The sequence below is a fragment of the Melanotaenia boesemani genome, chromosome 19 (assembly GCF_017639745.1).
Source record: "Melanotaenia boesemani isolate fMelBoe1 chromosome 19, fMelBoe1.pri, whole genome shotgun sequence".
In the NCBI taxonomy this organism is placed as follows: Eukaryota; Metazoa; Chordata; class Actinopteri; order Atheriniformes; family Melanotaeniidae; genus Melanotaenia; species Melanotaenia boesemani.
In genome coordinates, this window is record NC_055700.1 from 15,665,793 (window position 1) to 15,693,358 (window position 27,566).

At 38.8% G+C, this 27,566-nt stretch overlaps 4 protein-coding genes across 8 annotated transcripts; 3 read left to right on the forward strand and 1 right to left on the reverse strand.

Moving 5' to 3' along the window:
- Positions 1-2,131: 2,131 nt before the first annotated feature.
- Positions 2,132-13,294, forward strand: LOC121630526 (coronin-1C-A-like). 4 transcript variants are annotated; one of them, XM_041970851.1, is made up of 11 exons: positions 2,132-2,154; positions 7,791-7,990; positions 9,000-9,122; positions 9,348-9,477; positions 9,645-9,826; positions 9,960-10,079; positions 10,925-11,029; positions 11,124-11,269; positions 11,757-11,814; positions 11,951-12,205; positions 12,682-13,294. In XM_041970851.1, the coding sequence occupies exons 2-11, from the start codon at positions 7,793-7,795 to the stop codon at positions 12,799-12,801; spliced, it is 1,437 nt and encodes a 478-aa protein (XP_041826785.1). In that variant the 5' UTR covers positions 2,132-2,154; positions 7,791-7,792; the 3' UTR covers positions 12,802-13,294. The 4 variants fall into 4 exon arrangements, with proteins under 4 accessions (XP_041826785.1, XP_041826786.1, XP_041826789.1 ...); XM_041970852.1 differs by lacking the exon at positions 2,132-2,154 and adding an exon at positions 4,084-4,377; XM_041970855.1 differs by lacking the exon at positions 2,132-2,154 and adding an exon at positions 4,089-4,130.
- A 1,757-nt stretch (positions 13,295-15,051) lies between these two features.
- selplg (selectin P ligand) lies at positions 15,052-19,163 on the forward strand. Of its 2 annotated transcripts, none has more exons than XM_041969124.1 (3): positions 15,052-15,400; positions 15,660-15,777; positions 16,221-19,163. In XM_041969124.1, exon 3 carries the CDS (start codon positions 16,235-16,237, stop codon positions 17,642-17,644), a length of 1,410 nt encoding a protein of 469 aa, XP_041825058.1. In that variant the 5' UTR covers positions 15,052-15,400; positions 15,660-15,777; positions 16,221-16,234; the 3' UTR covers positions 17,645-19,163. The 2 variants fall into 2 exon arrangements, with proteins under 2 accessions (XP_041825058.1, XP_041825059.1); XM_041969125.1 differs by having other exon boundaries at positions 15,664-15,777.
- Positions 19,164-19,954: 791 nt separating this feature from the next.
- On the forward strand, positions 19,955-23,207 carry tmem119b (transmembrane protein 119b). Its single transcript, XM_041970801.1, has 2 exons — positions 19,955-20,107; positions 21,527-23,207. The coding sequence occupies exon 2, from the start codon at positions 21,543-21,545 to the stop codon at positions 22,380-22,382; it is 840 nt and encodes a 279-aa protein (XP_041826735.1). The 5' UTR covers positions 19,955-20,107; positions 21,527-21,542; the 3' UTR covers positions 22,383-23,207.
- iscub (iron-sulfur cluster assembly enzyme b) lies at positions 22,982-25,668 on the reverse strand. Its single transcript, XM_041970802.1, has 5 exons — positions 25,515-25,668; positions 24,206-24,319; positions 23,890-24,000; positions 23,669-23,747; positions 22,982-23,585 (listed from the first exon to the last, which is right to left on the reverse strand). Exons 1-5 carry the CDS (start codon positions 25,614-25,616, stop codon positions 23,494-23,496), a joined length of 498 nt encoding a protein of 165 aa, XP_041826736.1. The 5' UTR covers positions 25,617-25,668; the 3' UTR covers positions 22,982-23,493.
- Between the last annotated feature and the right edge of the window lie 1,898 nt (positions 25,669-27,566).

The following is a 27,566-nucleotide window of genomic DNA, read 5'->3' on the forward strand; positions in this document are numbered from 1 at the left end:
CCCATCAGAGTATTGGTGGGATTAGCCGGATTAGTGTCAGCAGCTTGGTCAGTGGGCACCAAAAGGAGCGCAGTGTCACTTATACATGTACCGACCCCCAAACTGGGCAGCCAATCAGGCCTCTCGGTCAGCAGGAGCCCCCTGTGAACGCTAGAGGAGAGTGCTTCGGTGGAGACAGGGAGAGAGTCACTCGAACTGTAAGAGAGTCAAAAACTGCTCTAAGTCCTAAGGAGACAAGACAAACTTCTAACAAAAAGCAAGGCTCTGAGAACAGGGCTGTGGCCTGGACTGGGACGACTGCTATGGAAGAGCAGGGTAATCAAACTACATCAGAGGCTGAGGGAAGCAGGTTAGGTCCTGAGACTCACACCAGAGGTCCAACAACTTCACTTAATCCCACTAATGAAGACGGCTTTGTGGTGCTGGAGCGGGATGAAACTTGGATGTCATCTAATGCAGAAAACAACAGTGCCTTTGGCCACAGGAAAAGAGGAGCAGAAAAAGACGCTTCTCAATCCTGGAATGACAACCCTACACAACTTTCCAGGGATAGTTCTCAAGAGAAGAGTAATAGAAGGCAAAGCGGAGAAAAGCTCGTCACTGATGGCGCACGTGCTAGGAGTTCACCCGAAGCCCCTTTTGAGAGGAAAATGGGTCAACATTTGGCTGAAGTGACAGGCAGCAGGTGTCGGCTAAAAGAAGTAAGTCATGTTGGAGCTGCTCACAGTGAGACAACTGGTGGAATAGCAGAGAGGGAGCAAAATCTAGCAGCTAAGTGGGAGCCTCTGTCAGCACAAAACAAGTCTAAAAATCAGAGTCAGGACTGCCACAGTTCAGGGTTCAGTTCACAACAACCACAAGTAGGGGATCAGAGCAAGTTTGCAGGAGCTGTCTTGAAGAGGGCTAAAGCTGGAGTTGAAAGCAATATTTTACCATGTGCAAAGAAAGAGGCAGTCACTGTACTTTCTGCCATACCACAACCACAAGATAGTCCCTCATTTACACAGGAACAAGGTGACTTAATGCCTTGTCCTCCCATGACAAGCAAAGATAATGATGGGAAAGCACAGGTTGCCAGCTTAAAGAAAGAGAGTGAGCTTGTTTGCTTCACTGCTGTCGTCACACCTCCACCTTTAACTTATCTGATGCCTAACAAAGACGCAACCATGGGAAGCTCTGTCAAATCAACAGCAGTTCCATGTACCACATCCATCTCGTGCACATCGAAAGATGAACTGATGCCAACAGAAAAGCCTAAAGTCAAAGGTCCACCTCCACCTGTCCCCAAAAAACCTAAGAACCCATTTATAAAGCTTAAAACTGCACAATTAATGTCAACTGATGTGCCAAGAAGAGGTAAAGATTATCTGCGTTCAGAAGAAAGGGTCAAGAGGAGACACACTTTTCATTTTAACAAAGACCCTCCATGCAGCACCCCAACTAATCAGGACATGTGCATGCTATGGGATGAAAGGGGGACTTACACCATACCGACTAACAATCGTCGACTCTCAATTGACCTCAGCCCATGGGAACAGCTCTCTCTTGGACACATGGATGACCACTATGGAGATATGATTGATTTTGACTACTGTGTGCGGATGGAAGAACTATCTCCAGAGGAAGAGACTCAAAACTTGGACATGTTGCAGAGAAGAGTATTCCTAGAGAGACGATCCAGATGTAAATGGTCACCTCCTCCTGGAACAAAAAAACGTCCAAAATCTTTTGTTTGCACAGAGACTCTTGATATACCTGAGGTCACACTAGATGATGAAACTCAAAGTCCAAAACCTTATTTTTCAGGGAAAAGAGAAAGACACCCTGAGCTTCTATCTGAAAGAGTACATATGCAAATCAGTGATGACAATCTTAGTAACTACGGGGACCCTAAAGCTTTTACAGATTATTGTAGTGAGCGAGATGCAGGAAGGGGCAGTGAGGTAGGTTCCTTCAAGCCTGTGGCAGAAATTATCAGAGAAACTAACCAAATGCAAAAACAGCAGAGTCGGATCAAAGCTGAAGGCGTCAAACCCCTGGTTCGCTTGGTGGAGCAAAACCCCAGTGTGAAGGTATCCCAAATGAAAAACGCCTTTGATGTCCCAAAAAAATCCAAGGAGAGACCAACAGAAGTGCAAGCACCTCCAAAGAAAGGTAGGTTCTCTGTGCCACAATTTGATTTTCCAAAAGCTAATAAATCTAAGATATTAAGTATTTATGATTTAATTTCAGAGCATGAAATCTATTAGAAACTGCTGTAAATAAATATAATATAATATTAAAATAATATAATCATGATGAGATCAAGGTTGTCAACACATTGTGTGCACAAACATCACGGAGAGGCTGTGTAACTTGGAGAGATGTTCACTTCTCTTATAAGATTGTAAAGAAATAGATCAACAATTTAGGAAAAACCGTTCTCAAAACAAAATTTAAAAAAAGAAGAAGAAAATCAAATATGGATTCATTTTCTGTATACATTACATCATTACAGCGTAAATGGGATCCACAAAAATATCTGTATACAAGGAACAAAGCGTGAAACAAATATTGAATTACTTTTGAAAACTCAAGTAACTCTACATTAAATACAATTTTGCTGTGAAAATCACTGAACTGTGGCAGGAAAACATCAGAGAACATTTCTTTTTCATTGTCAGTGCATTGCTGTATCCAAAAACGCAAGTTACAAACATGCAAAGAAAATAATCATGTAAATAAATGTTCGTTTTTTTTTTTTGTACACGACCGTTCAAAAGTTTGGGGTCACTTCCCTATTGAATCCCATGGCAAAGTGACCCCAAACTTTTGAACGGTAGTGTATGTATGTTTGTTTGTTTGTTTTTTGTTTAGTTTTTTAGGTGGGGAGGGGGGTTGTTTGTTTTTATTATTATTTTGTACCCTGTCTTTTGGGCTACAATAGAGAAGGGCCATTCAACCAGAGGTGAGCATGCAGCTCAAAAATGGCATGGGTAACTTACACAACTCTGATATATGAAGGATTTCACAGACAGGGTTTTGCAGCAACATATGATGTCATCCATTTGAACTCTTTTCGACTCGTTAATTTTAACAAGATAGTGCCAAACCTCATGCTGCACATATTACCAGTGAATGCTTCTGTGATAAAAGCTTATAACTACCCTGCAGTCAGTAAAGCCCTGTCCTGAACTGACACTAAAAACATTTAGCACAGTATGAAATTAAAAATATCATGTATTTATGTTGTTTTCTGAGAATATAGACTTTATTGATTTGCTTTTTGTGTTCAGCTTTTATTTACATTTTATAAAGTGTCCCAGTTATCTGGGAACAAGAGTTCAGTCATGATGCTGATCCTATCATGGCTCTGGAAGACTCTAGTGCACCCCTAGGTGCATATATATATATATAATACAAAAGACCAAAAATATGCAAAAACAAAAAGAAAAATAAATTAATAAAATTGACTACATATAACACAAAATAGGAATCAAACAACCTGAACAGAAAAAAAGGAAAATTGGTCTAAATTACTTAAATGGAACAACCGTAAAGAAAAATAAAATGACAACAGAGGGACATGATGCTTCCACAAAATGTATATGTAAGTTCTGTTAATTGCTTTGTTTCTCTTTAGATCTGAAAGTGCTCAATAAGACAAGGATTGTTTGCCAGTTGGCCAGATGTTTATTGGAACTTATAAAACAATAAACTTCAGTTTTTAGATCACGAGCATCAAACAAAGCTTTCAAATGTGTATAGTTACCATTCTCCTAAATACTTTTAGATACCCTGTGAATGGGTACCTCACTTACTATTAAGGGGTGGGGTGTCTTCACCGTGCTGGGACAGGACAGGCTGGGTACAATGGGATGGGGCAGAGGGGGAGGGGAGAGATCCTCACACAAAAGATGCTGCTAAAAAAGATGTTCACATTTTTCCATAGCTTAACCAAATCATAAGAACTCTACATTTATGTGACAACGGGATGCTCAGATTTCCTGCAGTTCTATCCCCGTTCAGATCATTGGGAAATTAAATCAGACTTTTCGTTTGCGCATGTGCCGCAGAGAGTCGTCACTCGTCAGTGGATCCTACTGAATTTAATAACGGGATGAGAATAGAGTATTGGTAGTCTTCCGCAGGTGAGGAACGGACAGTACATGCGTGTTTTGTGAACTGGCGTCCTGAAAAAGCTTTAAATTACTGGCTGTGGGCAAATATTAGCAATCGCGAGGGAAAGGGGTCGTTGCGACTGGACTTTTTTTTTTCGTGGAGTCAAGGGATATTAAAGCAACGTCCTGCAGGATAAGGGCGCGCCTAAACTACCAGATTCATGTGTTGAGTGTGGAAAACCCCCGTGCGTAGGAAAGTCTTGCATAGATTTAGGAGGTAAGAAAGCCTGAAAGGTGTCTTTGCGTTGTGCAATTAGTATTTGATCTGTCGGGTTGTGCAGCATCCATGTATGCTCGATGGATGTATTTGAGAATGGGAGCAGCCAAAAACCTCGGGTGGAAATATCTGCACTTGCGTCAGCTGGCAGCGGTCCACCGCAGCTAACTGCTAGCAGCGTGCTAACCCATCAGCAGTTTGGATGCAAAACACACAGTCCAGCCAATGCAAAGCAGCACATAATGGTGACTCTGCACGTTTGTGTGAACATAAGTTCCACTTCTGTGATATTTTAGAGATAATCATCCCCTTCTTTTGCCTCCTCCCTGAACGCGTCCGCCGCTGTTGATGGGACCAGCCCCGGCACAGCTGCCCGAGCGGTGTGGCGCAAGCTGCTCTGTGATCTTCCACTCTTTATATAGCGTTAGATATTCTTTATTTATTTATTTATTTATTTATATTTTTTTTCTTAAATGTCTTTAGGAATATTAGCATTGCAGACTTTGCTCTCTGCTGTTTTAAAAACAACATCTGGACAGCGCTCACCAAAACACAAATCTCCACCCCTTGCTTTTAGTAAATGTGAGGTAGCTAACTTCAACTAGCATTCAAAGCATCTCGCTTTAGCTTTACAACACTAATGTCCTGGTTTGGTAAAACACTGGCAAGGTAGTCTAAAATCCCAACTCGGTCTTTAGTGTTTTTTTGGGCAAATTTGTTTCTAACGAGCGCCTTGCATCTACGGGAACGAGGGAGCATCATTGTGATGAAAGCTAACGTTAGCAGGTAACCATTGTTTTAACTGTGGGGTAGCAGACGCCTGTGAATGCTAACAGCGACGGACGTTTACCACACTGGTGTAAAGCTGGTAAACCGGTAATTTGTCGCGTGGCGCACACCCACAAATCGTTAGCCTATTTGTCACGACAGAGAAGTCTCCTGAAAGGTGCCTCGCTTCTCTTCATCTATAAGGAATACTCGTACAGCCCACACCTGGACCCTGACTAGGTCTGCACAAAAGAGTTCAGAAAAATCGAAAGAGTGTAGTTGTAAATGAATATATTCAATGGAGATACCATGAGTCCAAAATGTAAGAAAAATTGGCCAAAGAGACACAGAATGGGGATAATAACCAAATGAGATGCGACATATTTTGCATATGACCCAAAGACAGAAGGAATACAGAAATGCAAACCAATAAAATATTAGACCATACGGCCAAATTGAGAAACAGTCTGTAACAAGAAGGATGCGAAAATAACAAAAATGGGCCATAAAATAAGTATAAAGTAATGCCAAATTGCCCCAAAGAGAGATACAAATGTTATGGAACACGTGGCAAAAGAAAGACTGTTTAATAGTATGGGACTCATTACAACAATTAAGAGATTAAAAAAGAAACTTGGAGGCAGATGACAAACAGCAAGAGACAAAGAACACCCTGTTTCAAATAGGTGCAAATAACAAAAATGAAAGTGACAAGATGCATATATTCTATGTGAGACACTAAGTCCCAAATCCCCAAACTAGTTTTAAGTAGTCATGTAGTATGAGACAGTTGTTTTAATATGCAAGCTAACCACATCATATGAATACAAATATATGCATAACAACCAAAATGTGTGACAAAAAATGTCCATCTGCAGGGCTGAAGCAAATTATTATTTTTTTTTTTTTTTTTTTTTTTGTCATGAATATATGAGTGAATCGAGGCAGCTGATGTTAAACAGAACAATCTTGTGTATATATGTATATATATATTATTATAATAAGGGTGTTATAGATTTAAGTGCTTTTTTAATTACTACATGTAAAAATAGTGTAAAATATGATACGTTTGACTTAAAGCAGTTTTCTGATTATACAGGATATGTATATGAGAAAGAAAATGTAAAGAGATGTCTACACATTGGTCCATATGGTCCTAAGAGTTGTGTGTACATTAGTAGTGTGTTTAGGGTTTTTTTTTTATCAAACTCTTTTTATTTTCAAATCATTAAACTGTGTAAATATTCACTGTAAATATGTAAGATTCACAACAATGTTGCACAAATTTATTGAAATAAAAAAAAACTAATGAAACCTGATGTGGCAAAACTAGAGAAGAGTGTCATTCAGTATGCACCCACACGGTAGGTAAACTCTAAACAGACCGAATAATTGGCATGTATGTGGGTGTACAATGTATGTAGAAGTAAAAAAAAAATAGCAAAGTCAAGCTATCTGACTAAATGAAAAAGATACATTTTAATGGTACAAATGCAGTTAAGCTACGTGCAGTCTTATAAAATGTGTTCCAGAGTTTGAAGAGGAAGGTTTAAGTTAAAAAAAACAAAAACTTCTCGATGCGTCAGCTTTTCCATTTTCAAACTCTACAGACTGAATGAGAAAGAGCAGGTGGTCTGCTGTAATGACAAACCTGTCCATGACTGGAAAGAAGCTAAAGAAACTGCAGCTTGTTTATCAACTCTGAATGTCACTTCAGACTGGTGGCCTAATTATCTCTGATCCTCTGTAAATTCCACCTTTCCACTAAAAAGTGGAAAAGTATTTAAGATGAGCATATTGACTATTAAAGTAAACAGCATATTTTTTTTACTTTTTATGTTTTCCACTGCAAAACCAACTCATCTTAATGACTAACTTCTCTTGAAGCTTAAAGCAGAGTTGAACAGAAAAGAAACGTAAAGATACTGTGAGCCATGATGTGATCATTAAATATGGAGCAAGGTTTGAAATAATTTCCAGAATCTTGGAGCAGTAACAGGCCATCTGTGGTGCATTCACAGGAACTGATGCAGCACTTTAAAAATATAACATCCGCTATGACAGTTCTGAGTCTTCATCACTGCATCCTGATCAATAGACCCTAAAATATACAGTGTTGTTCATGTGTAGGGCTACAGTTAGACTAAAATAGATATAATATTTGTCCAATAAGGCTAAACTGCTTATTATTTGAAAAGCTTGATCTAGTGAATTGAAAAATACTAAAGAGGAAATGGGCTAACTTGACTAGAATATGAGCAGCTACAGCCAACGACATTCACAGAACTAGGGCTTTTTTTTTACACTGACAAATTTACACTGACATTTGGAGGTAAACACAGGTGGAGAATAAATGTATCTTGTGCAGTTCACCTCAAAGCTTTGCCTGCAGACAGAGCTGACTATTTTTCCTTTGCATGTACAAAAACAAGCTTAGTCACAATTAATAAACGTAATCTTAACACTAAAAAGGCCTTTGCCTTTGCCTAAAATCTTAAAGCTTTCTCAGTATGCATCTGAAAGAAGTTCATTCTCAGATTTCTGTGGACTAAAACATCACTTTTGACTGTACTTACAAAAATATCTTGGTCTCTTTAGGCAAGAAACACAGTGGTGAGTCACTGTGCTCCTATTTCTGTCTGCAGATATGTTGCGGCGAGTTGTGCGACAGAGCAAGTTCCGTCATGTGTTCGGTCAGGCTGTGAGGAACGATCAGTGCTACGATGACATCCGGGTGTCCAGGGTAACATGGGACAGTTCCTTCTGTGCTGTCAACCCCAAGTTTGTCGCCATCATCATTGAGGCAAGCGGAGGAGGGGCCTTTCTTGTCCTTCCTCTACACAAGGTGAGATATCCTCATTTTTTACTTCTTGAGAATAGATTTTTGCTGCATTAGTACAGAAGAACTATGAAATGCAACTTTTAATATATTTAGTAAATGTTGAATTTTAGTCAGTTAATCTATGTTCCATCTTTCCATTAGGTTAGTAGAAATAATAGAATTGATTTAAGGCATCTGAGGCCAAGCAGTCAAGTCTTTTTGTCCCAGCTGAGATATCTGAGCAGATTTTGGATAAATTTATATAGAAATTCCCTTAGTGCTCAGGATAAACTGTGGCAACCCCTATAGTTATTAAACTAGCAAATATGAACATGCCAACATGCTAAGCTGAGGCAGTCTTCCAAATATCTTCTACAAAATGAGCAATTAGCTTTAGAGCAGAAAGACAGAAAGAATTTAAACCTGTGTATAACACGGAGCCTTGAGGATTAAAATACGATACTGAAGGTGTAAAACATGTCCACAGGAACAAGGGTCATAACAATGTGCTGCATAATATCACATTATAGCAATAAGAGCATGCAGTGAATCAATTCTGCAGGCCTGTTCTTCAGCGTAACACTGATCCTGCTGTTCACAGAGGTTTAGATCTGTAGTTAACACCATAGATAATCGATGATACTGGGTTAATTAAGTTATGTTTGTTGCATGATGCTCTGCTTCTGCAGAAGCTGCTGTACCTTTAAGATCTTCAGATATGTACCTATAACTGATAAGGTCATTGTTGTAAATATGTTTATTGATTAAATTAGCTGAAGTTATAGCAGAATAGAGCACTGAATGGAGTCACTTTTTCTCTTCTCTGGGCTGACAATGAATGCGTTCTTTTTTTATCATAAAGTGTTTTATGTTATTTTTTGTGTGAAACAACACTGTAACAAGGTAGTTACAAAGTAGAGAAAAGAGTCCTGTAGCTATGCAAAAGACTGAAGTTATATAGTTATATCTCTTTGGCTGTCAGTCAGCTCACATTCCTCGTCCTCTTTGTAACAAACGTAACTCTGTTTCTTAGACTGGCCGTATAGACAAGGTGTACCCGACAGTGTGTGGTCACACAGGCCCAGTGCTGGACATCGACTGGTGTCCTCATAATGATCTTGTCATTGCTAGTGGCTCGGAGGACTGCACAGTCATGGTAAGGACACTGTTCATCTCTGAATGGCCAAATGAGCTTAGAGCCTTTCCTTGTTTATGAGCAGGATGCTATTTAACAAAGCAGACCTGTGAGTGCTATGATACCCTACACTAGACTGTTTCTTTAGTTTTATGGTTTTGCTTTAGTTTGTTGAAAATCATTTTTATTGGCAAAGTTTTTTTTTGTTGTTTTTTGTATCTCATAGTTGTTCTTTGACTAACACAGGTCTGGCAGATACCTGAGAACGGACTTGAGACCTCCCTGTCAGAGCCTGTGGTTGTGTTGGAGGGCCATTCTAAAAGGGTTGGCATTGTGTCTTGGCATCCCACCGCTCGCAACGTTCTCCTCAGTGCAGGTAACTGTAACTGAAGCTTTGCTGCTTTCTGTTGAAGTACTTGGTCTGTACTTTGTCCACTTCTCACTGCTGACCTCCAAATAGGAATGATTCTGTGTGCTGTAAAGCACCAAATAAAAACCTCGATAGAGATGGGTGTGCACTTAGACTGTGTGTTTCCATTTTAGGGTGTGACAACCAGATCATCATCTGGAATGTGGGCACTGGAGAGGCCATGATCTACCTGGAGGACATGCACCCTGATGTTATCTTTAGTGTCAGCTGGAGTCGCAATGGCAGCCTCTTGTGCACCGCCTGCAAGGACAAGAAGGTCCGCGTCATCGACCCTCGTAAAAAGAAGGTTGTGGTGGTAAGTGAAAGCCTCAAGAGGTTTGAGGCTGAAGTGCTTTGCATGTGGTATAACCACTCCTTTAACACAGCAAGATGCTGATGAGGCATGGAGTCATAGCTGCCATGTCTGACAAGTGTGTTTCTGTTTTTAGGAGAAGGACAAAGCTCATGAGGGAGCTCGACCAATGAGAGCGATCTTTTTAGCAGATGGAAATATTTTCACCACTGGATTCAGCCGCATGAGCGAGCGCCAGCTAGCCCTGTGGAAATCTGTATGTCACTGCTCTCGATCTCATTTAATCCTAAACACACTGATACACCACAAACACATCAGCCAAATACCAATCTCCACCCTAATCACTAATCCCTCACATACTTGAACTATGTCACCTGGTAAATGATGGAGTATCAGAGACTGCATGGACTCCAAATGGTATTAATAGGGCTAGGACATATCACATTGCCTTGATGATGCCAGTTTCCTAGTCATGCTTTCTCAAAACAAAGTAGTAAGGATCAGATGTGAGCAAAGCCTGTTTGAAATTTATCATCATGTCATGAAGGTCAAACAATCACACACAGGTTTTTTATGGTAGTATTCAGAGCGATCTCTCTTTCTACTTAAGCATGATAACCATGTGTAAAGCCTCATAATTCTTTAAGTTTGGAATAATTTCTTCTGGTAAATTGTGCAAAAAAGGCAAATATATGGTAAAAATGCATAAAACAGCTCAAAATACCTGTGAGCCATCATGAGCTTGATGAATTAACTGCATGAAGTCTATAGAATCTTGCTCCTTACATTATCTTGTTCATAATGTAACTTATTTAACACCCTCAATCGCCTCACATCTTACCCAAATTTTACACAAAGAGGATCTTTTTCTCCATTTTATCCATGCCATCACTAGGAGAGATTTTCTTTCTATATGTGTACTGAGGCTGTAACACCTTAGCTCCAGTTGGGGGCATCAAATACAAAGTGTATCATTTACCCAGAGACTTGACCTCTGTGATTACATGGTTTAATGTGTTTGTGTTCTTTATCCCCCATCCCGTTCTTTACTCAAGGTTCTTCCAAACAGAGCCTTTACTTTAAGTATGTATTTGTGTGCAGGATAACATGGATGAGCCGATATGTGTTCAAGAGATGGACTCCAGTAATGGAGTTCTGCTGCCCTTCTATGACTCTGACACCAACATAGTCTACCTGTGTGGAAAGGTAACCCCCCTTATAATGAAAAATATGAGCTTTGTCACTCAACATCTCCAAGGCTGGATTAAAAACCCACTTTTTGCTGTGACTACGTCCTCAGGGTGACAGCAGCATTCGGTACTTTGAGATCACTGACGAGGCACCGTTTGTACACTACCTCAACACCTTTTCCACAAAGGAGCCGCAGAGGGGTATGGGGTACATGCCCAAGAGAGGTTTGGACGTCAACAAATGTGAAATCGCAAGGTACAGAGGCAAAACAAATAAAAAAAATACTGTTCTATGTGTTGGGTTTCTATAAAATATTATTTTCTGGGGTCAAATGGTTTAATGAAAAGAGAAAATTCTGTTAAATTAGTTGGGTTTTCTGGCATTAATCTGACTTGTAAGCACATGCCATACATTGTCAGTAGGGCTAAGGTCTGGACTTTGGGAAAACTATTCTAAAACTGTAATGTTAGCATGCTAAATCCACTCCACTAATGGCTTTGGTACCTCTAATTGTTGAGTTTATAATCTTTACCTGACAGTAAGAGGTTATGAATTCTGCAGAAGTCTTTCTTTTTAATTATTCTATCCACTTTTTGCAGTATCCTAGAGTATGATACTACCTTCACTGTGCTTGACAGTTGGTGAAGTCCTTATAGATTTTACTCCTCCAAACACACCTCTGCTTATTGTGGCCAAACAACTCTATCAAGACTCAGTCACCTTATATTAATAATATTTGTAGGTTTTACAAGTTACATGAGAGGAAATGTGAACCAATCATCATGACAGTCCCACGTAAAGTAAGTCTGCTTTTTTTAACTTCCTGTTCTTTATGGCTTATCCATATGCTATGCACTTTTTCTGTTTGTATAACTTAGTTTTTTCATCTATCCTGCCTTCCTCATGGCATTTCCTGTGTCCTCTGCATGTACCCAGTCGGATCTGTTCCAAGATGACCTATATCCAGACACAGCCGGTCCTGATCCTGCCCTGGAAGCAGAGGAGTGGTTTGCGGGTAAGAACGGAGGCCCAATCCTGATCTCACTCAAAGATGGCTACGTCTCCACAAAGAGCCGGGACCTGAAAGTGATCAAGACGAATGTCCTGGAGAATAAGCCGGCCCCAAAAGCAGAAACCATCTCAATTATCCACAAGCACGCTTCTCCTTCTCCTTCTCCACAGTCCTCTGTGGTGAGTGTATAAATTAAATTAGCTGAGAAATAAGTCATATTTTACTCTTTTTTTTGTTCTTTATCTTTGATATAGCTCATTCTTCCAGTGTCCTGTAAGCAGAACAATTTTATAAAGTCTTAAAGTTCAGTTTCCAAGCTGTTTTGCTGACATTTTCCCTGTTTGCAGTAATTATTTTGGTTGGAACACTTTAAGAAAGTTATAGATCAGCACATATTCTGGTATTTGGGTCACAATTCAGTGCAGCAGGAAAGGAAAATGTTAACAGCTACAGGGCCTTGTTGCCTGTCTGATCCTATCTCACTTTACTGGGATTAAAAACAATTTAAATTTGTTTTTCATGTGCACTCTACAAATTGTTATCTCACAGATATTTCACACAAATTATTGCCTCATATTTTTTAAACTGTTCTGTAAATCCTAATCAGCATAAATAACTTTTGTGGCACTAACTTTCACTATGTTTTCTTCTCCAGAAAATGGAAGACAAACTGGAAGAAGTACTCCGAGAGTTTAGGTCACTCAGGGACCGCGTCATCCTTCAAGACCGTCGGATTGCCAGACTGGAAGAGCAAGTTGCCAAGGTTGCCATGTAAGACATGGAGTCTTCCCAGGACCATCGATTGTTTGGGAACAAACAAGTGGACCGGGTCAGCAGTGGCCAAATTCTCAAGATTCGGCTTCACTGAGCTTGGCCTCGTTTCTGTGATGAGACCAAGCCCACATTCCAAGATGAACTTTAGTTTTGCTCATCAAGCCTCTGTTTTCACACACACACACAAAAACACACACAGAGAAAAGGAAAAACCCATGCAGCTCATGTACACATCTGAAAAGAAAGACAGTTTTGTTGAAGGAAGTCTTACTGTTTTTATTTTCAACCTGTGGTAAAACATTCTTATGTGAAGTTTGTACTTACTGCTCAAAAACTGTATGTAGCATCAGTATTTCCATTGTTATTTTTGTGTTGCCAAATATGAATTGTGTGCTGTTTAATGCACTGCTTTTACATTATTTTTCCTCCTGTTGTACATTCCAGTCACCACCTGGTAGAACAATATTGTCAAGCTGGATTTTTTTTTTTTTTATGAACAATAGCTGTTGAACTGTTTCTTCCCACCAGTTTGCTCATTGGTATCCATTAGATTTATGAATGTGGACAAAATCCTTCTAAAACATTTTGTTCTTGTTCCTCTGGGCTTGAAGTTTAATGTTGGGACTATGATGGGAGGTGGGAGGAGGGAAGGGAGGGTTTTCATCGTTCTGGTGTAAATGTTGTACGAAAGTAGTGGTGCCTCTTGTCACTGTTAAGGGGTCAAAGCAAAGTTGCCCTTTCTGGTGCATATTGGTGTTGGGAAGGGACCACTCACACAGCTTGTGTTTCACTGAACCCCTGAAAAACAGTTCTGTGCACATAATAAAGATTTTACACATCAAAACATTTGTTTCTGTTTTCTTCATTTCTGATGATCTCTCCCCTGTATACATATATATATATATATATATATATATATATATATATATATATATATATATATATATATAGTGTTTTTTGAACTTTGACATGGCCTTCTTCCAAAATCAATATGTCAAAGAGATCAAGGAAGAAAAGCTAATAAAAATATTAAGGCAAATGCAAGCAGATTTATTCATACGTTAGGCATCTTGTGCTGTACAAGATCAAAAGAAGCAGATAAGAAAATACATGAGTTGCATAAGAGACACAGACAGCAACGGAAATACATCATCATCATGATTATCAACATCAATTATTATCTCCATCAACACCATCACTGTCAATGTAAATATATTCACAAATTTTTTTTTTTTTTTTTGGACAAATACTGAAGCTAGACATATTCAGTTGAAGAAGTCCAAGATCACTAGCTTTGGTAAAATCCTGGTGGTGACTGGTCAAGCAGGGTAATGTCAAACCTGTGGCCATGTTTTATCAATGCACAGGGATCTGTTTTTTGTTGAATCCCAAATACCAGCTCTGTGCCATAAGCCTATTATTATGCATGAAACATTAATAAATTATTATTAATCCCACAAAGTTTCCATCTTTGGGTTAATGAAAGTAATATTCAGCATTTGTTGATGTCTTGTGGTTAAGCCCTGTGTGATCAAAAACAATTAATTCATTTGTTTAAAATGCACAGTTTGAAGCGTAATATGTGAAAGTAAAAAGTTTGTGGGTTCTAGTGACCTATATCAACAGAGGAGAGAAGAAAGGAATAAAACAGAGAGAAGGGGTGACATGCCACAAAAGACAGCAGACTAAAGTGGTTATACAGAATATAGATTTAAAAGAACTGGGGGGTTTGGAATAATTGTAATTGTTGCCAAACTGGTGATTTTTTGCTTAAACACACAAAAAAAAATCACAGGTGATAACTTATGGAAATCTTGAGGTTTAAACACATCAGAAGTGATTAAGTCAGCAGATAAAGAGGAGCTGACTGAGGGACAAGATGCAGGTGAGATGAGGGCCAAAGAGAAGAGAAAATCAGGTGAGTGAAATCAGGTTCATTTTTGTTTTGTCTCAAAACTGACCAGTGAATGAAAAAATGTATTTTTATGAACAACGTCTGCAGCATATCATGGTTGAAAATAAACACTGGCAAAATGTATTGCACCCTTCCGGTGGAGTTTTTTTTTCTCTTCGCAACATGGTAACCTGCAAAAACAAAAAACAAACAGCATTTATTTGTGACTTCAAATGTTTTTTAAGGCCACATCTCAGTGATTCACCAACACAGGAAGTGACAGTTACAATTTCCAAATGACGAGCAAGTCTATTACCATACAGAATAGAAATGGGGGGGAGCCCAAGCTTCATTTTACGAAAACTGTAATGATGCACCACCCTTGAAAAGTGGTGACACTCTTCCATCATGAGCTTTTTTTATGCTTGTTCCTCATTCACATGATACATTTAATGTGCATCATTTTGTCCATGAGTGACTGCTCTGTGGTTTATTCAGTCCCTTGAAATCCACGAGTTGCTGCTTTGTACCCACATGACAGCTTTAAATCTTACATGGAGATATGATCAACAGTTGACATGCGACAAGCGTTCTTGCAGTTTACAGAACTGCGTACTTCCTGCTACTTTAAATAAAGAAGTAATCAGGACATGCAAAAAACAGTGCCCAGAGGAACCTGAGCTCTTGTCTGCTGTTCATATTTCAGGTAAGGAAATATTCTGCCGATAAATGTATATGTTCTTAAAATCTACAAGCTGAGCTGATTTAAGTCATCGTCATGCCTTCAACAGTAAAATTCTGAGGGGAAAAAAAGAGAGCTGATGGGGCTGATATGAGTTAAGGTTTCAAAAGGAAGTGTTTTTCTTTTTTTGTTTTTTTTATTTTGCATATCTGAGGTGTCTAAAATGTCATTATACTAAAGTGTTTTTTAAAGAAAGTCTGATCATTTCCTGTTTCTTTTTGAGGCAGGGCAATAGCCAGCATGTCAAAGCTGCAAAGACTTTCTTCCAGAGAAGTTGAAATGAGCTGAACTTAACTGAAGTTTTTACCTCGCATACAGCTTTCTGCTGTACCAGAAACAAGGTAAGATGATGTGTCTAAGTTCTGGGTGGATGTTTCTGGCTTTAGGATCTACTCTACCTTTCTTCCTTTAAGCTCATCTTTTTTTAAAAAAAAAAAAAAAAAAAACTTTTACAACATTGCAGAAACCCTGGAATTTATTTATTTATTTATTTATTTATTTATTGGTCTATAGATGAACTTTTTTGTAAAATTGTCATAGGATTTTTGGACAGACTGCATTAATGCTTCTCTACAAATGCAGTAGCTCTGTTTTATCTGTAAAACATGAAGTAAAGGATGTGGTAAAGGCACATGGTTGTTTCATCATATCTGAGTTGTCGATGACTGACACATAACCAAGAATTTCTTTTTTTCCATGTCTTTTTTGACTTAATTTTTAAAGAGAGTTCAACCAACCTTTTAAGCTACAACTAGTAAACTTGAACCTTTTCTTTTAATTTCAGACAATTAATCAACAATGATGCTCTCCAGTATGAAGATATGTGTGCCTTTGCTATGCGGACTGTGTGTTTTGTTTTCTGTGGAGTCTATGACAACTTCCAGGCCAGAAACCAGCAATGAAATCACTGTTGAGTTAAACAGCACAACCAGGAACACCCCTGCACATGTAAAAGAGTCACAACCTTCAACTTTGAATCCAACACAAAGATATGCAGAAGTTAGCAACACAGCAGCACTACAGATGACGGAGTTACCCACAGGAGCAACTGAGAATAACAAAACTAACAGCTCATACAGCGGCACAGATGGTTTGGTTACCATGAGCACTGCAACAGCTACCACCAGCTCTAAAAGTCTTGGTTTAACAGCAGAATCCACAGCTAAGAATGAAGCGCAGCCTTCTCCTGCAGTGACCACTGCTGCAAGTAAAGCTCAACATTCGCCTGCAGTGACCACTGCTGCAAGTAAAGCTCAACATTCGCCTGCAGCGACCACAGTTCCAGGTGCAGCACAACCTTCCCACAATACAACGATCACAGACACAACTAAAACAGCAGGAAATCAGTCCCATCAACCATCCACTCCCAGTTTTGTGACTGCTTCTGCAACAGCTTCTACAGTTCTTGCAGGAACGGTGTCTGTTTCTTTCCCACACACCACATCTACTCACCCTGAAAGTGCATCGGCATTGGCTTCCACCTCCTCTTTGGAAAAGTCTACTCAGACAGTTTTGAATGTCACTCAGAACTTAAGTTCCACGACTTCCACAACCACAAACTCGGCAAACCCCACTTCCGAGGAAGCATTCTATCATTATCCCTCTAAGGCTAAAACATCCACAAGTGCTGAACACTTATCCACATCTCATTTTAATTCTGCCACAAGCATCCAAATCTCTTCATCTAAGTTTCCTGATACAGTAGGATCAAGCTCTACTACAACTGATTATCCCAGCTCCACCACTTACATCTCCAACAGTACAGCAGGAATCTTGTACCCTAAAGGACTCGATGGGTTGCCAGTTCCAACAACCAGATCAGCTCCAGCAACTACAGCAGCTCCAAAAGAAGGATCCAAGAGCTCCCCAACCAATGAGGCCCAGCCCTGCTCCACTCGAGGTGTTGTGAAGCAGTGCCTCATTGTTATCGCCGCCCTGGCTGCTTTGGCAACCATCTTCATGGTTTCTACTATAGTTCTCTGCGCCAAGCTGTCAGCAAGGAAGAGCAAGCTGAGGAGACCTCAGCAGGCCACTGAGATGATGTGCATCTCTTCTCTGCTACCTGAGAGGAATCATGCCTATACAAGACAACGCAATCCAATCACAAATGGAGTCCTGGTGTTTCCTGGGGCTGGGGACAGCGATGAGGATGGAGGAGATAACCTCACGCTCAGTAGCTTTCTACCAGAAAATGACCGCTATGTTTGAATTAATCTACAACAAGTAGGATTCTTATCTACACATCATTCTGAACAGTCTGGAGTCAGTGATGTGGAAACAGTGGCCTCTTTTATGTCAGGGCATGCGTTGAGGTTAACCCACTATCTGCAGAGCAACATACAGAAATGACAAAAAAAATGTTCAAGCATCATTAACTGTATCTAGCAGTTGGTGAAAAAAGGCGGTACTTTTTCCTTTTCACATAACTCCACACTTGCCCCCAACTGGACAATTTAAGCCCGGATGCAGAGTTATCAAAGCAGTTTTCTGGGGTTTTTTGGGGGGGTTTTTTTTAGCATCCGGAGCAGGGCCCTGATGGTATTTCACTTTGCAACAGGAGACAGGAAGGCTTACTTTGTGCTTCTTTTAAAGACACTTTTGTTCCTCACAGAAGCTGTTTAATGGTGACTAACAAGAATGTAAAGATGAATGAAATGAATGAAAAGATGCAGCTTCTTCATAGTACTGATGTATTAAGTAATTGTTTTATTTAACTTTCTGATAAACATTTTAAAGTAAAAAAAAAATCCAGCTTGATGGAAATGTAAGGATTTAAAGAACCCATGGTATGTTCATTTACAGATCTTTTTTTTTTATCTGAAGGGTCTCTTAAGTTTACATTATAAAAAAAAAGGAAAACGTCATATTGTACATATCTGCAGCTCCTTTTCCAAACACCTCATTCTGCTTAATGGACTGGTAATCAGGTGTTCATTAGTTCACTGAAGTGTGCCAGACTACTCACCAGGAAGTACAGTGTTACAAGGTGATGTAGATAACTAATGAAAAGTCTGAACTACGAACATATTTCTGGCATTTCAATAACAGTCTGTATGTTTACTTGCACTGCACAGCTACTAGTAGTACCCACTTACTACTAGTAGACTAATTGTACCAACAGACAGCTGGTAGCAGCAGTGGGTGTTACTACCAGCTAATTACAAGATCTTTGTGGTTTGTTTTTGTTGTTTTGGGCTTTTTCTTCTATGCATCAACAGTTTGAAAACCAGTTTGAGTCAAGTTGAGTGTATATGTGCAGGAGTAATTCAACCCCCACCAAACTGCCTGGGAGTGTTAATTTGGCTTTAAGAACTTTGATTTCAGTTGTCAATGCATTTTAGGGTCAGGACTTCCTTTTGGTCATTTAAAACATTGAAGATCTTTTACATGAACAAAAAGCCATTTGATAGTCTGAACAGAAAGAAAAATCCCAAAATGACCTCCTTTAATTGGAAATGATCTCTTAATTTACTAGTTAAACACCCTTATTGTTAATGTAAATATGACATTTTCTAAACTTATGCTACCAGAGTTTGTAAATGTTTCTTAGTCTAAGATTGAATATAAGGGCATGTGTTGCTTAATTTGCTAAAAAAAAAAAAAAAAAAAAAAAAGGAATAAAGCAGAGCTCTTTTTCTATTTTTTAATAATTGTTTTTTGTGTGTAACATGTATTTACATGTATGTGAAATTGTAAACAATCATAATAAAACTGGACATTCTCTCAACTCAGTCTGTTCCCTTATTTATAAAAGGTTCACAAGAAGCCCTTCTCCCACACTGGAGTGGATTTCATATTCACTTCCCTTCCTGAGAAAACAAAACGGTTCTCTGAATTCATATTTGGTCCTTGAAGCCTTTTTTTCTTTTTTTCATGGAACTGAAACAGACAGCCGTGATTATCAACAGATCTGAGTCAAATGTAAACCTGGTGGATGCAGGACCTCATCCCATGCTCCTGTTGACCATATAAAGCTAGATTTGTCTTGAGCAATCACATAGCAGACTTACCAAATAAAAATGCATTCACTCATGCACAGTCACACTCCCTCCCTAAAGTGGTCACACTCACACCGTGTGAGTTTAATTGCTTGTCTCTGGATAAATAATACCACATTGTTTGTAATGGCTCCAAAGCAAAACATTGTCCTCACAGGAAACATTAACCTCTTCCTGCACTAACAGGTCACTCGGCTGTCAGTCAGAGGTTTGATCAGAGGTTTGATCTGATGAAATTGTTATGGTTAAGGGCTGGTGTGTAAAGCTTTTAAAGTATTTATCTATTGTTAAATGGGCCTTACACATCCTGTTAACCACACAGGAGAGAAGGAGAGGAGGCCCCTGCCCCCACAGCACTTTATAAACTCCTACCTAACAAGAACAATCTGTGTGCAGGCAGGAGAGCCCAGACACTTTTGGGGAAACTGGAGGGGGAGGAGAACAGTGGAGAGGCAGAAGGAGGGATCTGTACTCATGGTTAATGACATCTTTCTTGCACTATCCAGACAAACCTCCACAGTGAAACCTGAAACTGCAGAAGTGGCGTGGTTCACCAAGCTGTTGCGTGCACTCTTTGCTGTGCTCCCTCTAAGATCACTTCTTCTAAACAGGTTTCACTTAACCTCCATCAGAGGGGATTTCATCAGAGACACGTCTTCTCCTACACTGTATGGTGAGTAAAATGTGTTCTTTCACCTGTTTTTGATTCTAAGTTTAGTTATTCCACAATGTACTAAAACAATACTGGAGCTCCTCAACATCCTGTCAGCCCACACAATGGTTTGATATATGGTGACATGACAGCATCATGACGCCCACGAGAAGCATCCAGATTCAGGAGCTTAGAGCATGATAATTAAACTTTGGTATAATATTTAGTGTCTGCTGTAGTTAGAAAAGCCAACAACTGAAATTGGGTCATTCTTCTTTTGAGTTTTCACTTTTAACATTTCCAAAAATCTGCTGAGTGAAGACTCTTGTTCCTTTGTGTTTATGTTACCACCTCATGTCCTTATGTTTGTGTCTGACTACAGGCATGTGTGGTTTTGTATGCAATCTGGGGTGATTCATTTGGAAAAAGAAAAAGAGAAAATCCCACCCCCTTTTCCAGTTAAGAGCAGAATTTCATGCGGGCCAGCTTGCACACAGATGCAGCAGAACAGGGATAAAAGTGTGAGAGTTGTTGCCAGTTAACACACACTCTGAGCAGAAAGCAAAGCGTGATCCAAATAAAAAAAAAACACACACACACACATAGCAGAGTTGAAACAGAGTTTAGAGGGTTAGTCTACCCAAGTTGCAAAAAACACTGTAAAACATCTATTTGATATAAAGCCAGGAATACATGATTGGTTCTTCTTGCTCCTTTTTCTGAAATATTCTGATCTGTATGATACATTCATGTTACATGTCATTTGTCACAATCAGAAATTGCACATGTCATATGCATGTGTATGCTGTTGGGCAGCTGGGATTATATATCAAGCTAGGATAAGAATGTACTTCCTTTTCAAAGCTGGTCTCAGTTCTCAAATGCTTGCTGTTGGATTAAAACAAGAACTGCAGTGTAGTGTGGAAACTACCTCTCTGTTTTGACACATGTTGCTATTAAATTCAATAATTAATAAGTGTGTTTATCTCCACGTTCTTTACATACATCATGTTCATTTGATCCATCTTGAGTTTAGTGAGTGTGCAGTGTCCTGTTTTGGAGTCTTTTCATTTTAAATGGGTGCAGGTAAATGGAAATGTATGGTTTCTCATTTAACAATTAGCCACTGCACTAAAATATGTTTCAAAATATTTTTAGTGTCATAATACTTTAAATTGCTTTCTACTTTCATTTTGCATTTCACAGCGTGCTAGTTTGCAGAAGTTGCTTAAAAATCCTTCATTATGAAACAGGCTAAATATTCTCTTGTTTAAATGGCCAAATGTCTTCAAGGAAACAGGAATAGCTGCCTGAACAGCAGCTGCGTTTTTAATTGAACAGGTTTATATTTTAAAGAAAAACAGATGCTGTTTGACTCAAATGTGCACAAAAAAACAGTCTTCCCATATGGAACTGACATCAAATGTGTTTTTTCTTCAGATCCTGAGAGGAAAGGATGCTCCCTGTGGCCCTTCTTCAGATCAGTCTGTGTGTGGTGTTTTCCGTTATCGGCAGCCAGGCCACAACACTACGTTTTTACAGCTCTCTAGAGGGAAGTACGGATGAGGAAGAACACAGTTACATTAATTCCTCTGTGTCCACCAGAGTCCTCTCCAATGAGTACCAAACCACACCAGCTGAACCAATCCAACAAGAAACAGACTTGCTGAAACAGCTTGTCAACTTTCTGGAGGAGAACATGCTCCTAATCCTTGTGGCAACAACTCTCCTCCTTCTCATCATCCTTATTATCTGTGGGGCAATTTTCATGAGTCGCAGGCGTAAAGTCAATGCCTACTACCCTTCCTCTTTCCCTTCAAAAATGTACGTGGACCACCAGGACAAAACCGGAGGTGCTAAACCCTTTAATGAAGTGCAAGAAAAATCTTCTCCTGAACAGCAAAAGGAGCCAGTGGACTCTCACAAGCAGCTCCAGGCAGACATCATGAGAGCTGCCAAGAGCCTTCGCACACCAAATAAATCTGTTGATGCTGCAGAGGGAAGTGAGTCCTGTCAGAAAGCAGCAGACCTCAATCCTGAGGACAACTCTAAAGCAGATGACAGCATCCTGGACCAGCAGCTAGCAAGTCTCCCTGAGGAGAAGGGCCAGAGTGAGCTTTCTGACAGTGAAGCAGCAGCAGCAGCTACTTCAGAACCGGATGCTCCAGAGCAGCTGAAAACAGGGGAGGACTCAAGAGAGCCTTCAACTGGCAGGAGTCTCCGGCCTGCCTCTTTACACATTCACAATGATTCTGCAACACTTCAGCTCATTGCAGGAGAGAAAACTGCCTTCTAGTAACTGAATAATGAATGATTTGAATAAAAGAAGAGATTTGTCAGTTCCATCCTCACAGATTTCTACGATTATTTAAGCAAATACAGATATGTTCCACCAAAAGATGTTTTTCCTATATTCTGTTTTCACTCAGATAACCCAGTTAGAGCAGCCTTTCAGCCCTGATTGAATAAATTATGTAATTTCATAAATATATCATATTATCTTTTTTTGGTCAGAATTTTAGTATATTTGTCTGCAATATGTATAATTATCCTAATTACTTTTAAATAAAACACTAAGAACTGATTATAACTCAGTTTTAGTGAATGTGAGATTTAAGTACCCGAGGAGCTTCATTTGACTTGAACAGTAAAACAAAGAAAGATTGTCTACATATGTGCTACACGTCTATATTTTAGTCAGTTTATGAGGTGCATATGTGTGATAGGGTTTATGATCATTTTATCTAGATAAACTGTTTCCAGGTTTATATTTTGTAACCTTTGGCATTCATGATGAGGCATCAAGTAAAGAGTTCAACCTGAATTGCTCCCATAAACACAATCTCAATGTCGAATATATCTATTTTTCCTAGTAATAAATTGGACTGAAAAGTATGACTGAGAATACTTTTATTGCAGGCTTTCAAGAAAGCATTTATAAATATAACAAATTACACTTATTACGATAATACCACTGGATCCCCTTTTTCATCTGAAGCCACTTCACTGCATATCAATCTGCCAGTGCTTTCAGAGTGCAGACACCACGCAGCTTTTAACTTTGACCTCCACCATACTTGTCAAAATATAACTCTTTCAGAGCAAAATCTGAAAGTGGCAAGAAAAAAACTGGCAAAACAATCTCAAAAAACATAAGGCTCAGCTTTGTACCAACAAACTCCAGTGCTTACATTGTGCGTTTACATGACAGGCTAAAAGATACAGTAGACAGGGTTATAGGACCACAGACTAATACAGAAAGCCTGGTGGAACTCTGCTACAGAGGGTTGACCACGGTGTACTTGTCATAACTGCTGGAAAGTGAATTGGTGATGCAGGACTACTGCCACTTCTCTTCTTGGCAACAGGAAGCAGACGGCATCCAGCTCAAAGTGAGATGGCTCCATTTAATTGCTGACCCTAACTGCCTCCTGCTGGCTGTCATGCTGCTTGAGGCGATAGTCAGCTAGGGCTGCCTTGATGGCATCCTCTGCAAGCACTATGACAGCAACAAATACTTGTTAATTTTACAAACTCTTAAGGAACATGTGTATGATTAAATTAAATTAATTAAAATCTTACTGGAGCAGTGGAGTTTAACAGGTGGAAGACTGAGCTCTTTGGCGATGTCAGTGTTCTTAATCTGCAAAGCTTCATCCAACTGAAAAGAGAAGCAGACAGCTTCAGGAATCATAAAAAAAAAACTTACCTGACAACAAGAAGTGGACAGAGTAGAATATATGTTAAAGATGAAAAACAATACATTCCCTGCTCCAAAAGGCAGAGACAGAATTGTCACTCACAGATTTGCCTTTCACCCACTCAGTTGCCAGAGAGCTGGAGGCGATGGCGGAGCCGCAGCCAAAGGTTTTGAACTTGGCATCCACAATCTTTCCCTGGTCATCAACTTCGATCTGCAAGAAGTTTTTACTTTTACTACAACTTCAAAGGTGAAAAGTACTCATACATCACTGTACAAATATATATTAAAATTACCTTCAATAAATAAACCACAAAACACATGAGATATCTTTTGTTTTGTTGTTACACATCTATAGACAAGCCCAAACAGCTTAGAAATCTGCAGTCCATCCTTACTTAACAAGGTAACAAGCACACCTGAAGTTTCATTACATCTCCACAGGCTGGAGCGCCCACCAAGCCAGTCCCAACATTCTTGGAGGCTTTGTCCAACGAGCCCACATTTCTTGGGTTTTCATAATGATCCACCACCTTCAGAAACAGAGAGAGAAAAAGCGGTGTGAGGACTAACACAATGTTGCTGCTTCTCTATAATATCAAAATAAATGAGACAAAGCTGGATGGCAGAGATATCTTAATTTTTTTTATATACATTGTACTTAAAAAATGTCCATATTTCTTTGCATCACTGTTTCACAACCACAAATTTCTTCCCTAATGTAAGACGCTTAAATACACAGAACTGGACTGGATACCATGTCCACAGAACAAATGCCTTTGTCTTGCCCTGCCGGAGTTTCTGCTGAGTCATTGTGAACAAGACTACATAAGGCCAAGAGAGCATATAAATTCTGGGATAATTTAAATAGAAGATAAGTCAAATTGATTTAAATAAATCAAAAATAGATTGAAAAAAAATATTCATTAGATTATTTTTCTGTAACATTAAAATAGACAATGTACAGCTAGTCAGACTTTAAGAAAGGTTCATCATCTATTGGTTAGAGTACCTTTATCCATAAATACTCAGTTTAAACAATCAGGACCACACAAACTCTTTTCGTGTCTATTACATCCCTTATTCTGACAATTACTAATCTACTTTTTCTGTTGCATCAGACAAGCAAATTTACTGTTGTTAAGTTAACTTAAAGATACTACATAGCTAAGAAGAAGCTACAGCTCAGGTATTACGGAACATTTACTTGAACATATTTACTGTTATTTCTAGAACACTGTGCGCCAACACAATCACTTAACGCGTTTTAATCGGATGTGATTTAAGAATTAAAACTGTGGACAGCTGGGAGGAAGATTAAGACGTTATTCTAGTCTCCAACTTCTTAAACTGCTTCAATGAAACGCATCTCATAAATATTCTTGATCAACATCCCAGAGTCTGATGATAGGCTATGTATCTCCCTGTATGTGATAACCCAGAGATGAAGCCTGACTGATGTAATTTCGGGCTTTTGTCCAGCCAAATATATGTAAGCTACTTCCCTGTGGTTATCCCCTGCCAAGACAGTTAACCTTTAAATAATTTCCTGAGTAAGGTGACAACATCTACGTGCTCATGGAACTTGTTTTAAGTTCATACAGTAATAAAGTTAGTCAAACCTAATAGCAATATTTGTAAACATTAGCCGGAAAGCGGCTACATCAGTTAGCAAGTTACAAGCAAAGCATGATAATTAATATAATTTTTAATTTGCATAATATTTACCTTTTGGTGGTAGCAACACTGAGTGATCAGCTGTGGAGCTGAGAGCCTCCTGGTGAGGAAAGCCAGAGGACTGAGACACTTGTTCACCACAGTACTCGCCATATTTACCAAATGGCGCAGTTTCAAACAGCAGCTTTGAGCCTGGAGCTGACGTAGCGGCCTGGGGGGAGGAGCTAAACTAACAAGAACTACGCATGCCCAGTTTGTGTGAACTAATCAGTTTAAAAGTAGTTTTTAAGTACCAATTTAAGCAGAATATTTAAATTCAAGGTTTTACCAACAACACAATAATCTTACTTATCATGAATCAATCATAGCTGTACATTATGGATGTTAAGAGGACTGGAGATAAGTGGAACACTAATTCTATACTGGAAGAAGTAATTTATTGAAGAGCTACAAATACCTTATACCTTACACAAATACCTAACAAATTGGACTAGCAGTTGAAAACAGACTGTTTACAAAAAGGACTGAGCACTTCTTGAGGATTCTTAGGTTATTCAAGGTTTGCAGCAACATTTTGCTCCTAGATCTCCTAGAAGTCTTTATTGGTGATTGCAATCGAAAGAACAAAGAATGAAGAGTTGAGCTGATAAGAGCATATATCAAGCAAGAATGGGAAAAACATTCTTTTAATAACTATAGCAGCTGGTCTTTTCATGTTTTGTAAGCTTACTGAGTTGTGTTTAAAGGAGGAATCATATTCTGTTATTCACATGATCAGCCTACCAAATTCTGGTAGAAGAGATAAAGTTGTTGAAGGACCACAAACACCAGGGTGTTAATGGACAACACAGTGGACTGAAAATGTAACATAGGCTGATAACAATTATGGATATCTTCTTTGACTGCAAATTGTTCTATTCTACCAAACTATTACTTTTATTTATTATATTTGAAGCAAATTTAATTGTAATAGTTGTTTAGTTTAAGTCCCATGATTCAACACTTGTAATACAATATTTTACCAAAGTTAGGTATCTAAATAGTTCTTTCAAAATAACTAGAAAATCATACAAAATGAATATTTGTCTGTTGAGGATAAAGAGGAATATTTGAAATAATGCTCAACCATTTGCATCAGCGAGATTTGGTGATTTGGTGATTTGTCCTTATTTTTCTGAGAATAAAGTAGTCAGCATTTTTTCTGCTGCATAAGAACATCATATGATTTTTGGGGAACAGCATAGGACTGTGTGTTTATAACAACACTGTTGATGTATAATATGAAACAACCACTTGATTAACAAATGTTAACCATTTATCTACTGTCATATTGTTGATGTGTTAAATATTTCATCCCTGTAGGCGACTAAATATGCTCTACACTAAGGGGTCCTGAATATTGAGCTTTTATAATTTTTTAAGTATATTTAGATAATTACTGTCTTTACTTAAAATGATGTTGCTTTTAATGTTGTACATGTGACATGTAACATCTTGTCTCAGCAAATATACCATTGAATAATACAGAAAAACCTTGTTTTATTTTTTTAAACATTTTTGTCTTTCTTTGCCATTTTCAAGCTTCTATGCTATTTGGGTTCTATGGCCTCAGTCCTAAAAAGTTTTAAAATTTATCATTAATGTTACATGTTAATATACAGCTGAAGTCAAAAGAAAAAACAATTAGACTGTTTATTTTCACAAATCTGTCAGTTTTGGTTTGAAAGCATGCTGATGAGAGGAAATTGTATGGTCTGACTTAGAAAAACCTCAAAGAGAAGCTGACAGAAAAAGCACAGTTTGAGCAGCTCTTGTTTTTTTTTTAAGATTTCTATATAAAATAATTTTTGTTATGGAAAGTTAGTTTTCTTAACCCTGGAAGTAAACCAACCAGGTCATTTTAATTAAGGCTTATCATAACTTATATAACGTATAGAAAATCTTTCTTGAACTACAGTTTTTGCACATACCACCTTTCCGGTTAAATGGTTTATAGATACGTGACATTTTTGTGTAAGGAACATAAGGGGGTGGTTTTTGTCACTCTTATGTAATCCATGTTGAAACTGTAACAGTCCCTAATAAATGGCTTAATTTCCCTTA